At 50.6% G+C, this 14,644-nt stretch overlaps 6 protein-coding genes and 1 non-coding gene across 7 annotated transcripts; 4 read left to right on the top strand and 3 right to left on the bottom strand.

Annotated features, from left to right (window-relative positions):
- The first annotated feature begins 1 nt into the window (after position 1).
- BO83DRAFT_t156 lies at positions 2–73 on the top strand. Its single transcript has one exon. It is a non-coding gene; the product is annotated as a tRNA-Glu (tRNA).
- A 287-nt stretch (positions 74–360) lies between these two features.
- BO83DRAFT_437448 (uncharacterized protein) lies at positions 361–1,467 on the bottom strand. The gene is made up of 2 exons (XM_025536011.1): positions 1,386–1,467; positions 361–1,331 (listed from the first exon to the last, which is right to left on the bottom strand). The coding sequence occupies exon 2, from the start codon at positions 1,187–1,189 to the stop codon at positions 545–547; it is 645 nt and encodes a 214-aa protein (XP_025388244.1). The 5' UTR covers positions 1,190–1,331; positions 1,386–1,467; the 3' UTR covers positions 361–544.
- Positions 1,468–2,594: 1,127 nt separating this feature from the next.
- Positions 2,595–4,063, bottom strand: BO83DRAFT_361003 (uncharacterized protein; the record flags this gene model as incomplete). Its single annotated transcript, XM_025529437.1, has 3 exons — positions 3,484–4,063; positions 3,061–3,413; positions 2,595–3,012 (listed from the first exon to the last, which is right to left on the bottom strand). The coding sequence occupies exons 1-3, from the start codon at positions 3,637–3,639 to the stop codon at positions 2,595–2,597; spliced, it is 927 nt and encodes a 308-aa protein (XP_025388243.1). The 5' UTR covers positions 3,640–4,063.
- A 1,400-nt stretch (positions 4,064–5,463) lies between these two features.
- Positions 5,464–7,769, bottom strand: BO83DRAFT_378494 (uncharacterized protein). Its single transcript, XM_025531268.1, has one exon. It carries the CDS (start codon positions 7,270–7,272, stop codon positions 5,695–5,697), a length of 1,578 nt encoding a protein of 525 aa, XP_025388242.1. The 5' UTR covers positions 7,273–7,769; the 3' UTR covers positions 5,464–5,694.
- Positions 7,770–9,538: 1,769 nt separating this feature from the next.
- Positions 9,539–10,627, top strand: BO83DRAFT_408262 (O-methyltransferase; the record flags this gene model as incomplete). Its single annotated transcript, XM_025534024.1, has 3 exons — positions 9,539–9,595; positions 9,658–10,410; positions 10,472–10,627. 3 exons carry the CDS (start codon positions 9,539–9,541, stop codon positions 10,511–10,513), a joined length of 852 nt encoding a protein of 283 aa, XP_025388241.1. The 3' UTR covers positions 10,514–10,627.
- Positions 10,590–12,257, top strand: BO83DRAFT_445318 (putative NAD binding Rossmann fold oxidoreductase; the record flags this gene model as incomplete). Its single annotated transcript, XM_025536541.1, has 5 exons — positions 10,590–11,207; positions 11,274–11,369; positions 11,432–11,835; positions 11,904–11,991; positions 12,046–12,257. The coding sequence occupies exons 1-5, from the start codon at positions 10,925–10,927 to the stop codon at positions 12,255–12,257; spliced, it is 1,083 nt and encodes a 360-aa protein (XP_025388240.1). The 5' UTR covers positions 10,590–10,924.
- A 1,191-nt stretch (positions 12,258–13,448) lies between these two features.
- BO83DRAFT_427086 (HPP family protein) lies at positions 13,449–14,394 on the top strand (the record flags this gene model as incomplete). Its single annotated transcript, XM_025535322.1, has 2 exons — positions 13,449–13,751; positions 13,816–14,394. The coding sequence occupies 2 exons, from the start codon at positions 13,449–13,451 to the stop codon at positions 14,392–14,394; spliced, it is 882 nt and encodes a 293-aa protein (XP_025388239.1).
- Between the last annotated feature and the right edge of the window lie 250 nt (positions 14,395–14,644).

Here is a 14,644-nt window from a genome sequence, read left to right as displayed (position 1 = left end):
GTCCGATGTGGTGTAATGGCTAACATCGCTGTCTCTCACACAGCAGCTCGGGGTTCGATTCCCCGCATCGGAGATGCTTTTTTCATTCTCATTCCTTTTCTCTTTATTTTTTGTACATGTTTTGTTTGTAATTTTTGCTTCTGGTTGATCGTCGCTGTTTCATGATATAATTTATACTATATATATATATATATATTATTTTTGGATGCTTACTTAGTTTGGGTTTCAGCCTCACTTCAATGTTTGTATGCATACTGCTGGGCTGTTTTGGGATAGTTTTCATACTGTGTTCAACTATCTGCTACATTGGATTTACTAGGGTATTAGATTCTAGGTGTAAGGATGGGAAGAGGGAAGGAACGCAATCAATGCATGATGATATTCATACAACCATAACGCCATTAAGCCATAAAAATATGAAAGAAGTAATAATGTACTCCGATGATCGAATCCCAGCTCGATTTAACATCTTCCTCTTATCATATATCCACATCCATCCATCTACTCATCCCACTCGTCCAACACATCGTCCTACAGCTTCGACTCAAGCACTAGCACTCCTCTTCAACCCCTCCTCCACCTCACTCAACAACCCCAAAAGCTCCTTCCCACCCTCACTAACCCTCCCCTCGATCTCCAACCCCTTCTCAACCATCCCCTTGGCCTCCTCCCATCTCCCCATCTCCACCAAACACCTCCCACCCCTCCACCAAGCCTTCACATTCGCCACAGGCTTACTCTCAACACTACATCTCGCATCGACCAACCCCTCCGGCCACGCGCGCTGGCTCATCCACGCCTGCGCCCGATTCGCATACAATCCCGCCAACTCGTCCCTCGCCAGCGTGACAGGTTCCCAGCCGGGGCGGCCCAGCGCCATGTCAATGGCGTATGTGTAGAGACGGACCGCCTCGGCGTGGTTCGACTTGCGGTATGCCGTGTTGGCGCTGTCGCGGAGCTTGGTGATTTGGGCGCTGCGCTTGGGGTTGATGGGGAGCGGAGGAGGGGGGATGTTAGGCGGGTCGAGGGAGATGAGCGAGCGGTGCAGGGCGTTGAGGTGTGTGAGTTCGGTGGTTATTGTGGCGGTGGAAGTGGGGAGCGTGGTGGTGTTGGTGGTGTTGAGGGAGATGGATTTGCTGGTTGGGTCCAGGTGGAGGGGGTATTCGGTGAAGAGGTCGACGGAGGCCATTTTGTACCTTTCTTATCGACTTGTGTGTGGTGGTGGTGGGTATATTTTTCGTAGTTGTGTGAAGAACTTGTTTAGCTAGATACTACCTATCTAGATAGATATCGTGTGTAGTTTCAGATTTCGGTGTGACCCAGAATATGGTCTGTGCGGCGGTTGTTAGTGGTTTCGATTATATTGGGAGGGTTCATTGACTCACGTTCAGATATAGGGGTATTATTAGGGGACACGCGGGAACGACCTGTTGGATTGATTGATTGAAGAACAGGCGTATGGGAGATGACAGCACTGTAGGAAGAAGCAAGCTGGACGCAAGTTGTCCAGTCCTGCGATAAGTCTCGGGCGGTGGCAGAATTGCCGGCATAATGGTTTGTGGCGGTCAGTCACCGGGTAATTATTTTGCAGATTGCATCGTTATCGCATTCTTGACTTTGATGAGATATGTAATTGTCTCTTCTAACTGCTTCATTAGTTGCACGGGCTTAATTTTAGTGGAGCATCTATGAGATTATTTCACCTTCCATGGGACAATCTTTCCGCGCTATACTCGGTAATTGATGCATTCGTTCGGAGTTCTAATGTATACCCTCTACTATAGTACTGGCAATAGTTCCATACTGCGCACCAGTATATCAATCCAAAATGTTAGAATGGCTATAAACCGTCGCTTCAAGCACACGGATGTCCCTACACAGTAGACTTCTATCTATGTAGGCACTTGTATCTGCCCTTCTAGGAAAAGCGTCGGTTGGGAATCCACAGCAACCAAACACCAGCCAATCAAGGTAAACACAAAGCAAGCAAGTCAAATGCAGTCCATTGTAGGAGATGTGGATCTATGGGAGGTTAGTTTTTCGATTAAACGGATGGTTTCGTGGCTTGTAGAATTTGATGATTGATTTGGGGATGTTGTGAGTGGAGTACTTGTGGACAAAGAAGGGTGTCATGTGCGGAGATTAGTTCTCTGTCCAGGCAGAGTAGTGAATGATAGTTGCAGGTATAGACATCAAAGTATAGAAAATGTCAAGATTCGACTACTAATCAATCATCCAGCAGTAGAGGTGGAAAAAGCAAGTCTGCATGGATTTTAAACCCTGCTTAGGCAATTGTCAGAGAATCAGCGTAGCCATATACATTTACACTTAATGCTATCTATGTCATAGTCCAACAGTGTCATCCAGATCATCAATAACCATGCAGACATAAGGTCCGATGCGAACACGTAAGGGACTTGTCCCGTCCAATCACAGCATACAGTCATCACCAGTGGAAACAGCAGACAGAAATGGGCAGTTGAAACTTCACGCAAAAAGTCAATCAAAAAGATAATACAGCACGAGTGCGCCCACAAACACCGCTCCATGGTCATTTCGAGAAGATAAACGCAGAAAACCGCCGCTAGCCACGCTCAGCGCCCATAGCCGCTAACACTAGATCCGAATTCGGACGCTCCTCCGTAATGTTGGCCGTGCGCACCGCCATAGCTGGTGTTATAGTCGTGGAGCACGCTTCCACCAGAGACCGTCGGGTCGTATGTGCCGGACAGCGCCGAGCGTGCTGCATGCGAGTTTCCAAACTCGTCCACCTCGCTCTGCTGCAGCAGAGCGTAGTCCTCGTCCCGGTCGCCACGGACAGAGGAGCCGATACCAGCACGGGAGCGGAAGTCGTCTTCTTCCTCCTCGAAATCATGGGCAGGGTTCGAGGAAAAGGCGGCTTTTGTCTGCGCGGCAAAGGTGGGATCGGAGACAGCGTCGGGCAAGGTTCCGGTGCGGCGGAAATGCGAGACATTGCGGAAGGACATGAAGGCAGTGACGCAGAAAAGCAGGCTTTTATGTTATTAGCACAGATAATGGGGATGCCATGGGTATACTCACAAGACAACAACGCCCAGAATAACAGTAGCTGTGCTGACCTTGCATTTACTTGCACTTCCGTAGGCCCAGTTATCGCATCCGCTTTTGCTGCTGCTGCTGCTGCTGGTGTCTCTTCTGCTCGACGAACTCGAGCTACTGCTGCTGGAGCTGGAGCTAGAATCGGAACTAGAGTCCGAACTTCCCTTGCTCTTACCCTCCGCCACATAGCTAGCCACACAAACCCAGGCAGAAAACCACAGAATGGCGTACAGGCAGTCGACGGTTGCGAAGGCATAAACGTTACCGAAGCGTCGCGCGCGGGGCCACATAGGCACGGCCACGAGGTAGATCAGACCGGGAATACTGAACCAGCACTAGAATGATTGAGAATCAGTACATGTCAACCAGGCGACAAGTGTGGGGATTTCAGTTATCGCAACGTACCAAAGCAAAGTACCAGGCGGAACGCCCATCAATGCCACCTCCCTTTGTGAAAACAGCGATGGTCAAGGCCCACGCCAGGAAGATGATGAACCCCTGGAACCCATGGATGAGGTTTTTCGTCCTCCCGGGGTTGAAAGAAGGTCGTGCGATTCTCATTGTGGGAGGAGGAAGAGGAGAAAGACGGAAGACGGGGAGCGGTGCCTGACGACAAAGGGCGCTTCCTTGTACGGAAGCGAAAGAGAGGATAGAGCGATCGGACTTTTATGTGAGGAATCAAATCGAGGATACTTTCGATGCGCTGTATGTCGAGGCAGACGTCTCAAAAGAAAAAGCGTTGTGGAGGGGCGTAAGATGGGGTGGAATGGATTGTTTATGCCGATAGCGATCGAAAAACCCAAGACCAGGTGAACGGGGCAACCCGATCAATGCCGCGCGGACGCTAAAGTGGGCGGTTTCAAATGGTAGCGTTGGCGAACCCGCAGCGCAACGACAATAGCAGCGAAATGAATTTCAATCAATCAAGTTGTTCGAACGATGAGAGTTTGAGAGAGATGAAAGAGAAAGGGGCAAAAAAGTTGACAGATGAATGTGAATGAGATGAGATGATTGTGGCTGAAGCGCAGCATCTCTTCAGCTTCAGTCTTTGGTACGGTACCGTAACTTGGGATGCCGATCTTACCGCTTGACTAATTATAGCCTAGGCTGAAGTGGCCGCCAGAAATAGCAGCACCTGACATACACTTGTCCATACACTTACTTACTATCTATATTGACACCCACCGTGTTGGGCTCACAGCTCCCGGCTTCTACGGAATACCGTTGTCTGGTCGACATCTCAATGAGAGTTGAGGAAATAGCTCGGTTGCTTACATTCCTCGTTGGTACCGTACCTGTTCCAAAGGCCCTCCATATAAAGTTTTTATCGACCAATCGGAAAACCTGCGGGGAGCTTTCCAAAGCTGACGAATGCCAGTCAACCAGCTCACCTGGAGGTCATGGGAGCAGTTCAGGCAGCTGTATTAGGAGATAGAAGAGGATATAGTGTGCTGGCATGGCACTCACGCTACAAAACGTGTCTGCGAATATCATAAATCGTTTCGTCCGGCCAAAATCTGTTGGAGCAAACATTGGCAGACGAAAGATCTATAAGAGAACAGTATAATCCAGATAGTATCGGCGATAACACAGTCTGCTCTGGTGGAGCGTCCTGAGTAGGTGAAGACGTATTTCAGGTGGCTTTATTCTCTTAATAGACACTAAGACCTAATTACACTATAGTATATATATCTCGTCACTCCTATCCAAGGAAGGCCACCACATGCAAATAGTAAAGATATACCCACTCTCGCTACATTAGTATTAATATAAAAAAGAGATCAGCCTAACCAGCCTTACATGATCTTACATTCCTACTACACTGATGTACAATGACGTACATTCATTACCAGACAGATGTTCGTGTCCCCTCACTCCCTCACTCCACTCCACGTGCTTCCTATACAAGACTATAGGATCCCTAACTTACCTGCACATCGCCGTCAAATAATCCATCTATCCCTATTTACCAGTCTCCCTTAGACTACATTTCTTACCTACCACACCACGGATAGTATCCTCAACTCAGAAATGCCTATGCTAGTAATCCATCTAACTCGAATAATCCACACCCCACATGCTAACGATGGCCCCTCAACAAACCCAAAATTCTATACAACAACCAAAACAAGCAAATACAATTTGCTTTTTTCATAACGGATGGTTCCCCAAATTCATACATAGTATCACATCCAATCACATCCTCTAGCGGCAGTACTAGCCGTTTCAATCTAGCGCTAAGATACTGTTCTCATGGAAACAGCTCTATATGTAGTCTAGACTGTTTCTAGTACGCGGGATATTGACTATCTATGCTGCAGATCTTATATTTCATATCTAACTTCTTACAACTGATTTTACTTAGATATATTCCAAAGAAAGGAAGGAAGAGTCATAATATTCAAAAATAGCAATAACCAAGTAATATCTCATAGCGCCACCTAATGCTCCTTTATATATCCAAGTAATCGTAACATCATGTCCCGTCCTGTCCTGTGGTTCCCGTCCTTTCGTCCGTCCGTCCATGCTGGGTGGAACAAAGGAAATAACCAACGAACAAAAAGTACTAATAATCGAAAGAAAGAGAATGAAAGGGCGAATCACTAAGGCATGCAATCACGCCCTCTTCACCCTCTTCGGTTTCACAATCATCTCCAACTCCCTCAACGGCTGATAGACATGAGCATGCCACCACCAAGGCAACGGATCCAACTGGGAGAACTTCTGATTCTTCCAGAAGAACAGGAGCTTACTGCCCTCGTTAAGGGCGCGATCGACCTGTTTCTCCAGGGATCCAAATACCTTCACGTTGGCTTTCTTCGCAGAGCGAAACAGACTGAATCGTCGGCGCGGAGGAGGCGTAGTGATGTCGGGCTTTGAGGAAGCAGGCGCAGACGCAGACGCAGACGCAGCCGTGCCATTCACCTCCCCCTCAGCGACACCATTTGTCTGCGGCGTCAATGCCTCCAAATAACCATCCACTAGGGACTTTAGATCATCCTCAAGGATGAGATACTTGACCGCCGACGCGCCATGCGTGCAGCTATCAATCAGTATCACATACCGCAGACAATTGTCGCTCACCTCCTCATCCACCATCACCTTCAACCGCAGATGCCCTGTCAACCGAGCACCCATCTGGCTCGCGAACCGCTCCATCAGCGCCTGAATCGCCGTCGCGAGCCCGCGGTCCATCGGTGACTGGCCCCAGCCACCATCCCCATCCTCCTCAGCGGGGTAGATCTTAGTTGCCTTGACCTTCCCAGCGACGACCGCCATCTCGGCATAGAACCCTCCCAATCTCGTCTGCTGCTGCAACATCCACGGCCTCTCCCTGGAGATGCGAATCTGACTAACCTCGGAATAGGTCAGACTAAGAGTCCGTTTCGGCAGCATCACCTCGCGATCATCCGCCCTCCGCATATTCCACACTTTGGTCGGCGACCGATGGAGAATCTTATGGACCGCATCCCGAGACAACACCTCGTGTCTCTCCACAACAGGTAATCCCTTCTCGACCAGAAATGCCAGGAAGGCTTCCCGGTCCGATGAGGATTGGGAGAGTATATCTACCATCCCCCGATCAAGAGTGACGCACTTACACCCCGTCCGTGCCTCAACCACGCCCTTCGCGACGGCATCTTCTTCCCCCTCTGTCTCCTCGCTGCACGGGATCCACACGTCCACGTTCTCTTTCATCACCACATCTAGTATTTGCGCTGCGTACCCTTTCATAGTACCGCCAGGGACACCAGTGGTAATGCGATAATACCCGCTCAGTACTCGGGACATACTCTCCCCGCACGCCACGCCCGACTGGTCATCCCCGCCCACCACCTCGGCTCCAATCACCCGATGGCCGGAGTAATACCACCCGCGCGCGATGGCCAGACCATACGGAGTGTCGATACCAGTGACGAGGACAGTCCGCGGCTTGAATTGGCTGTCGCGAAGGGCGGCAGCGCGGCGACGGGCACCGGTTTTGTTGCTGTCTGTTAGGGAGAAAGGGAAGTAGCCTGCGGCGTAGGCAGCGAGGAGGATGGTGTTGTCAAGCGGGAGGAGAGCGAGGGAAATAGCGACGCGGAACAAGTGCACTAGGACTTGGAGTTGGAGGAGAGAGCATCGGGGAGTTTGCAGGGACCGGGATTTGGTTGTGAGGGCGCGGCGAAGGCGAAAAGGGTGGCCGACTGTCATTCTGGTGTTATATAAATTTTTTCTTTTTATTGTCTTCAGTTGGTATATGGATAGGTTTCGGGGACTATTTTAATTAGTTAGAGGTAAAGTGGGGTTATTGTTGTATAGTATAGTATACCCCGAAAGCACCAGAAAAGAAACCCAAAATGAAGAAGAGAAATGAAAATGAAGATGGCCTCTGCAGAGTATCCACGGGCGGAAATTCTCCCTATATTATGTACTCCGTATTGTGTGTCGCGCGAATGCAAATGTAATGTGCGTCTCTCTCTGTGTGTGTGTGTGGAATGCTGCAAGGCGACCACGTCAGCATAGGATTCGCATTTGTGATGCGAGGCGGGCGGCGATGAATAGATAGGTAGAAAGATAGATAGACTAGTAGCTAGTAGTAATTAGGAGAGAGATGTGTTGGGTTGCTGCTGATGCCGAGTGTCAAAGTAAGTAACTGAGTGAGGTGGCTGGGACTGCCAGCTAGCTAGCTAACTAACCAGCTAAACAGCTGTCCGTCTATCTTATGGTTTCCACATCGCAAAGTGGGGGATGCGGATGGAGCCTATTGGAAAGAAAAAGCAATATGCGGATTTCACTTTTTTTTTGCCTCGGGCTGGGCTAGTTGGTGTCTGAGACTTGCATGCGATTGTAGGGTTGCAGTGCAAGTAGGAATTGATTGGATGGGTGCGGCCGAGGTTAGGTAGGGTAGCTGCTTGGCTACGGTTGCGGCATTCCTTGCCTTGCTACGGCGTAGCTAGCCCTGCCATGTAAGTGTCCACTGTTCAAGTACGCAGTAGGTAGATAAGAATCGGTAGATGGATACCCGATTCAATGCTGGGCGGGATGTGCTTGTGTGGTGCATGCAGCTGCTCATTGGGTTTCAGTTTCGGTTTTGTTTCATGTTATGCTATTGTGAGTGAGAGTTGCATTATTGGCTCGTTGAGGTCATTGTATGTGTCATGCATGCAGACAGGAAAGTAAGCACTTGAGAAATGCACTAGATCTCGTGAGGCACTCAGAATACATAGTATAAATAAGTAGTAGCTAGCTGAAGTGCAGATCTACAGGTAACTAGCTAGCTACTAACTACCTAGTGTTCGGTTACTACTACTACTGCCGGGAAAGTGTTCCTTGGTTCTCACTTTCAAATTCCGGGACCCCATTCAGTGGATCAGGGAACATGTATCCAGATGCATCAAAAGGAGAAGTAAAGCAGCTGAAAGCCGCTCGCAACCTACCCAAATGCAGTAACTGCACAGTGACATTTCCGATCGTCCGTCGGAGATTGCATGGCCGGCGGCGGATGCGGACGAAGGGATAGATCCGGTACGGAGCTCTTTCCAATCACTTTACCATGGCATCTTCGTATGCAAGGCGACTGCCCTATGAACAAGCCTTGAACCTATTCTATGGTGGAGCTTAGCTGCCTGGAGAAAGTTGGATCGGCATCACACAGTTAGTAGCAGGCTAGCAGGGTCAATGCGATCCGACCACGGTGGAGATGTAAACGTGGATCGTAGCGTCTCTTGAACCGGGTCGGGTTTCACATTCAGAGCGAGTGCTTTGATACCGTCACCCCTCAATAACGCCGCTCTATGGGATTATGTTCCTTTTCAATGAGATTTAAGCTTCGAGGTTGAGCACGGGACTGAATTTATGCGGAACTGGGTCGTATCATATAAGTCTCGACCAAGGGTACGCCCTCCACGTTTGCATTGTTGAAAGGGTACTTGCATTGTCTCCCTGTTCCTATTCTGCGCCCCCCACACACCACACATGACCCGCGCCCATATGGACCTTCTGGCCACCGAGATGAGGAGCCACATCCCGACGCTGAGTTGCTTTCCTCGATAAGCCAGATGAGGGGTGAAACCTTATCAGATGCCGGCTAAGTATCCTGTGACGAATTAACGGGGGAACCGGGACCACACCTGCCTGGACCGATGGGGTAACCATCTCCGACTGCCCGGAATATGCGATGTCGTGCACTCTTGCGTCCGCCACTAGGGATGGAATAGCTTCGCTTATTTGTTCCTACCATTCCATGGAAATCATGATGCGATCATCGTGGGTGTGGCCCACGGCCGGATGGCGACATATCGGCCTTATCAACTACAAAGGTCCAAGTCGGTGCCGAGTCGAACTAGTCCGCGCGTCTTTCGGCGCTCTTAAGTATCCTGCTGTCCCTCGAACGTGGCTTCAATGTCCACGCTCCCCATTTACTATACCTAGATCTTACCAGCCTCCCTCTGAATTCACGCAGCGCCTGTTATCGACCATGGGTGATAGTGCTACCCCCGAAGCCCCTTCTAACCCTCCTCCGGTGGAACGTTCGGTAAGCTTGCGCCGCAACCCCGATACGGTGGGTTTATACTCTGACAAATGACTGCTTGACAGCGTGAGGAAGGTCGAGAGCTGAAGTTGCTTCACTTCATCTACGACCAACCAAACCGTGATGAGATCCAGGGCAACCCTGCCAAGGTCCTGGATCTGATCGAAGAGTTCGGTAAAACGTACCACTTCATGAACATCGGTCGGGCCAAGGGCAAATTCATCATCGACATCATCGAGGAAAAGAAGCCCGAAGTGATGATCGAGCTTGGTGGCTATGTTGGCTATTCGGCCATTCTGTTCGGAGATGCCGTGCGTCGGGCTGGCGGACGGCACTATTACAGTCTAGAGTTGAATCCCGAGTTTGCGGCCATTGCGAACATGCTGCTTGAGCTGGCGGGCCTGCGCGACTTTGTTACGATTCTTGTTGGTCGGAGCGATTTGTCCCTTGACAAACTTTTCTCGAGTGGTGATGTCAAACAGGTTGAAGTGATGCTCATTGATCACTATAAGCCTGCGTATACCGCCGATCTGAAGCTCTGCGAGCAGCTCGGCAAGATCGTGCCCGGGGTTTCAGTAGTGGTGGCGGACAACGTGCTCTACCCCGGCAACCCGCCGTATTTGGAGTATGTCCGCAGCACAGTGGAGCAGAAGCGTGAAGCGGCCAAAAAGGGACCGGTCCAGGCATATGACACGACCAACTTGGCACAGCGATCAGTCGGGTCATTCATGCCTGCGGATGCAACTCCCAGCTTTGAGCTAACGGGCAACCCGAATTTGGTGTATGACAGCAAATTGGTCAAACCCGAGACCACACGAGTGAGTTTCACCCGTATGTCCGGAGAGTGGTAGGCATTTCACTGACATGCAAATTCTGTAGGACGCGATCGAGGTGAGCCGATGTGTGGGGATCCAAGAATGAAAGGGTCCCAAGGATAGAAGTTGAGAGATTTTTTTTTTTTTTTTCATGGCTATTTGCAAAGGCTGGACCGAGTGGCCTCATCGTCATCAAGCATCGGCGAGAGAGCGCAGAATGAATTCCGAAAGTGAGAAAGTGAGAGTGACGCATTGAGACATCGGCTTTTGCCGCGTGCCCCGCCCGACCCAAAGGTTGCCGTCGCCAGGACCTTCCCCCGCGCCAGCAGTCAAAATGGCCACTTAGTTGCTATGGGGGAAAAAAGAGGCGGGTTTGCTTCATTTGTAATCCTTAGACGATATCCATAGCGTATATAAGCAGAGAATTCCCCCCCGTTTTCCGTTGTCCCATTGTTCATTGTCCTCGCTATCCTCTCCAAGATATACCCCCACCCCATTGCAAGTAACACCACCCATCATGGCTTCAAAGACCTGGAACGTCGGAATTGTGGGTTATGGCTTCAGTGCCAAGACATTCCACATTCCCTTCATTCAGGAAGTCCCTCAATTCAAGATCACAGCTGTTGTGCAGCGCACCCCCAAGCCCGATGACGATGCCGAGAAGGACCACCCCGGAATCAAGTCCTACAGGACCACCGAGGAGATGGTCAAGGATGAGGGTGTGCAGGTGGTGGTCATCACCACCGCTCCCGATTCGCATTACGCCTTGGCCAAGCTGGCCCTCGAAAATGGAAAGCACGGTAAGCTTCCAGACAGCCACTTGTAGTAGTTAATTCCGTATGAGTGCTGACATTTTCTTGCGACAGTTGTCTGCGAGAAGCCCTTCACCCCCACCACTCAGGAAGCCGATGAGCTGGTTGCTCTGGCCAAGAAGCAGAACAAGCTCCTGGCCGTGTACCAAAGTACGTCTCCTTTACCCAGTCGCCAATTCGGAAGAACATGGTCTGATAACAATATTTGGTAGATCGCCGGTGGGATGCCGATTTCGTGACCCTGTCGAAGCTCGTGAAGAATGGCTCTCTTGGTCGTGTGGTGGAGTTCGAGACTCACTTCGACCGTCATCGTCCCCAGGAGCCCTCCCCCGATGTTTCCAAGTGGAAGAACAAGGTCATCCCCGGTGGTAGCGCCATCTATGACTTGGGCGCCCACCTCTTGGACCAGGCCGTGCACCTGCTTGGCAAGCCGGAGCGCGTGACTGGATTCATTGGTTCCCAGCGCGAGGTCAACACTTCTGGTTTCGAGGACTCTTTCACTGTTCTGCTCCACTACCCCAAGGGTGTGCTTGTCACGGCCAAGGCCGGTGTTGTCAGCCCGGAAGAGGAGCAACTGCGCTTCTGGGTTCGGGGTGAGAAGGGTAGCTTCAAGAAGGTGAGTCAACGGCCTTTCACTCTAGATGTCGATTGGTAACGGAATACTGATACCTATACGTTACACAGTTCCACCTTGATGTCCAGGAAGAGCAGCTCAAGTCTGGTGTGAAGCCAGGTGACAGCGGTTATGGCCGTGAGCCCTCTGAGAGATACGGTAAGCCACAGAACATACCTTTTGATACGAGGCAACATGCTGACAGTCTGCTAGGTACTCTCACGACCATTCAGGATGACAAGCCTGTCAAGGAAGTCATGCCCACTGTAGAGCCTCCGACCTGGACGGAATATTACCGGAAGCTGGCGCGGGCTCTTGGTGGAGAGGGCGATCTCCCAGCCAGCGGAGCCGAGGCTCGTGAAGTAATTCGACTGATTGAGTTGGCCCAGGAGAGCTCGAAGCAGGGAAAGACCCTGGATGTTTAAATTTCGCATAAATAGTGTGCCTATCACGGGTCATGATTTAATGATGGATAGAATTGATTTTGTATTGTACAAGTGACAGTGTGAAGCCTTCAGCCACTGATTCTCTTAGGAGGAATAGATGCCGCAGTGATCCTCAGTGTTACTAAATATCACTCCGTAGCGTGCTCCACCTGCTGTAGGCGAGTTCTCGATTATTGTACAGAGGGACTACTCCAAGGATAGACATCCCTATACAGTCTGGTCTCAACAGTGTCTCCAATTCCCCCTCATTTCCCCTCACGAAAGGTTTCACGAGGAAAGGCGCGAGGGTTCGCCGGCGCCATGTTTTTGGGGACCCCAGATTGATCGACGATTACTCAAGTCTGGGCGGGAATGAGGTATGTTACGCTGTCTGAAATCCCGATACCACTACGAGCCTATGAAACATGGGTGATTTGAGGCAAAAGACAAGTCGACTCGGGTAACAGTCGGCGTAATATTACAGACCAGTGACCTCATCGGCAGCTGCCCCGACGCTAAACTGAAACCGGAGTTTCCATTACCCAACGCGAATATCATGAGTGGCAGAAAGATCCCTTGGACCAGCCAGCAAAAGGGCCTCTGTCCCTCTCTTTCCAGGGCATCAATGGTCATCTCCAACTCAGCACTGCATTCTCGCCTTCTGACTACCCGCTTCCGCGGAGATCCTCATGGTTACAATGTAGGAGACCTCGTTTTGCGTGCCGACTTTTCCAGCTCTCCTCAGTGCTGGCCGGATGGGCCCATCCTAGTATTTTAATCTAGAGGAACCCCATAATGGCCTTGTCCACTCGCTCTTCGTCTGTTTCAAACCTCCAATGGGATTCCTCGGTTTATATTTAGCTTCTCTGTCAACTCCTGTCAATCCACGTAGTCCAAGGTAGGTTTTTGTCCTCGCGGCCCCCCCTGACATGGACCCGTCGGGACTCCATTTAATCAAACTGATGCCTGGTCGCTTGATGGGTGTCAATGCATGGCCATAGGCCAAAATTTGCGTCTGTCATTTCTCCTCGAATGTGTGTGCTTGGCTGCCTCTTCATTCGTGGTGTTTTCCGTCTTCAATGGCCTGCTTCTCCATGTTTGACGGCTGTGTCTGATTTTATATACGATAGGGTGGCGAGCCGTGTTGCGTGCTTTAAGACTGTCCGGGCTGGTTACCGACAGTGCTGAAGGATGAGGGCGCAGAAATCTCAGTCAGAGTCTATGCTCCAGCGCATCGACTTCTCTCGACTACATGTGGACATCGATGCCTTCCTCAATCCATATCTGCCGCCTCCACCGTGGCGCCATCTGCCCCGGCCGATCTCTCGGTTCTTCGGGTACAGGAAGACTCTCGCGCCAAAACCCCTGGGGAATCTTGTGATCGCCTTCTGGTCTTTGATCGGGGTCTTCTGTGGTGTGCTCGTAGTAGCGGAGGTGTCTGAGCATGTTCCATCATTCGAAGCTCACCATGCCCCAATCATCGTCGCCAGTTTTGTACGTACCTCTTGAGACCCCAGACTCCACCATTGCTTTTCAATATCGACTAACCACCTCATAGGGTGCTGCTGCTGTCTTGGAATTCTCCGCCATCGAATCACCCTTTGCCCAACCCCGAAATGCCGTCCTGAGTCAGATTATTGCCAGTTTTGTCGGCGTTGTGATCGGCAAGCTCTTCGCGCTGAACGAGAATGCCCACTCTATGCCGCAAGTCGGCGGCGCTCTGGCGTGTGCCATCACGACGGCCATAATGACAATCACAAATACGATCCATCCCCCTGCCGGCGCCACCGCCCTTCTTGCCGTCACGCAATCCTATGATGTGGGATGGTACTTAATCCTAATTATGCTGCTGGGCTGTGTGCTTATGCAGGCGGTGGCCTTGTTGATCAACAACATTCAGCGTCGCTTCCCTATCTACTGGTGGACGCCGCAGTCTTTAGAACGGCCCAAGCCTGATGATACCGAAAGCGCCCGGGAGGCCAAAGAGGGAAGTGTTGCATCCATTCAATCCCACGATACCTTTCCCGGCGTTCCGACCCATATTGTTATTGAAAAGGGGAGTGTCATGTTACCAGATAACATCACGGTTACGGAGCAGGAGATGGCAGTGTTGAAAAGAATTAGCGAACGATTATAGGCATACATAATATTAGAGAGATCGGAAGTTGCCTGGCCTGAAACAAAAAAGCCCGGAAGAAGGCTTCCGACCGATTAATAACAGCTATTCATGTCGTGCAACAGAGAATGAAAGACTAAGTTTGGGATGTTTGTAGATGAGGCTGAAAGTAGGTTGGCTGGACATGGCCAATTAGTAGTACTACTATGCGCGACAGAGTCTCCAGCCAATTACGAATCGAGTCGAATACGGGGATTCACGATGGCTATTT

This window comes from Aspergillus eucalypticola (assembly GCF_003184535.1).
Source record: "Aspergillus eucalypticola CBS 122712 chromosome Unknown BO83scaffold_12, whole genome shotgun sequence".
Classification (NCBI taxonomy): Eukaryota; Fungi; Ascomycota; class Eurotiomycetes; order Eurotiales; family Aspergillaceae; genus Aspergillus; species Aspergillus eucalypticola.
Note: the sequence above shows the minus strand (reverse complement) of the source record. Positions and strands in the feature narration are given on the sequence as shown.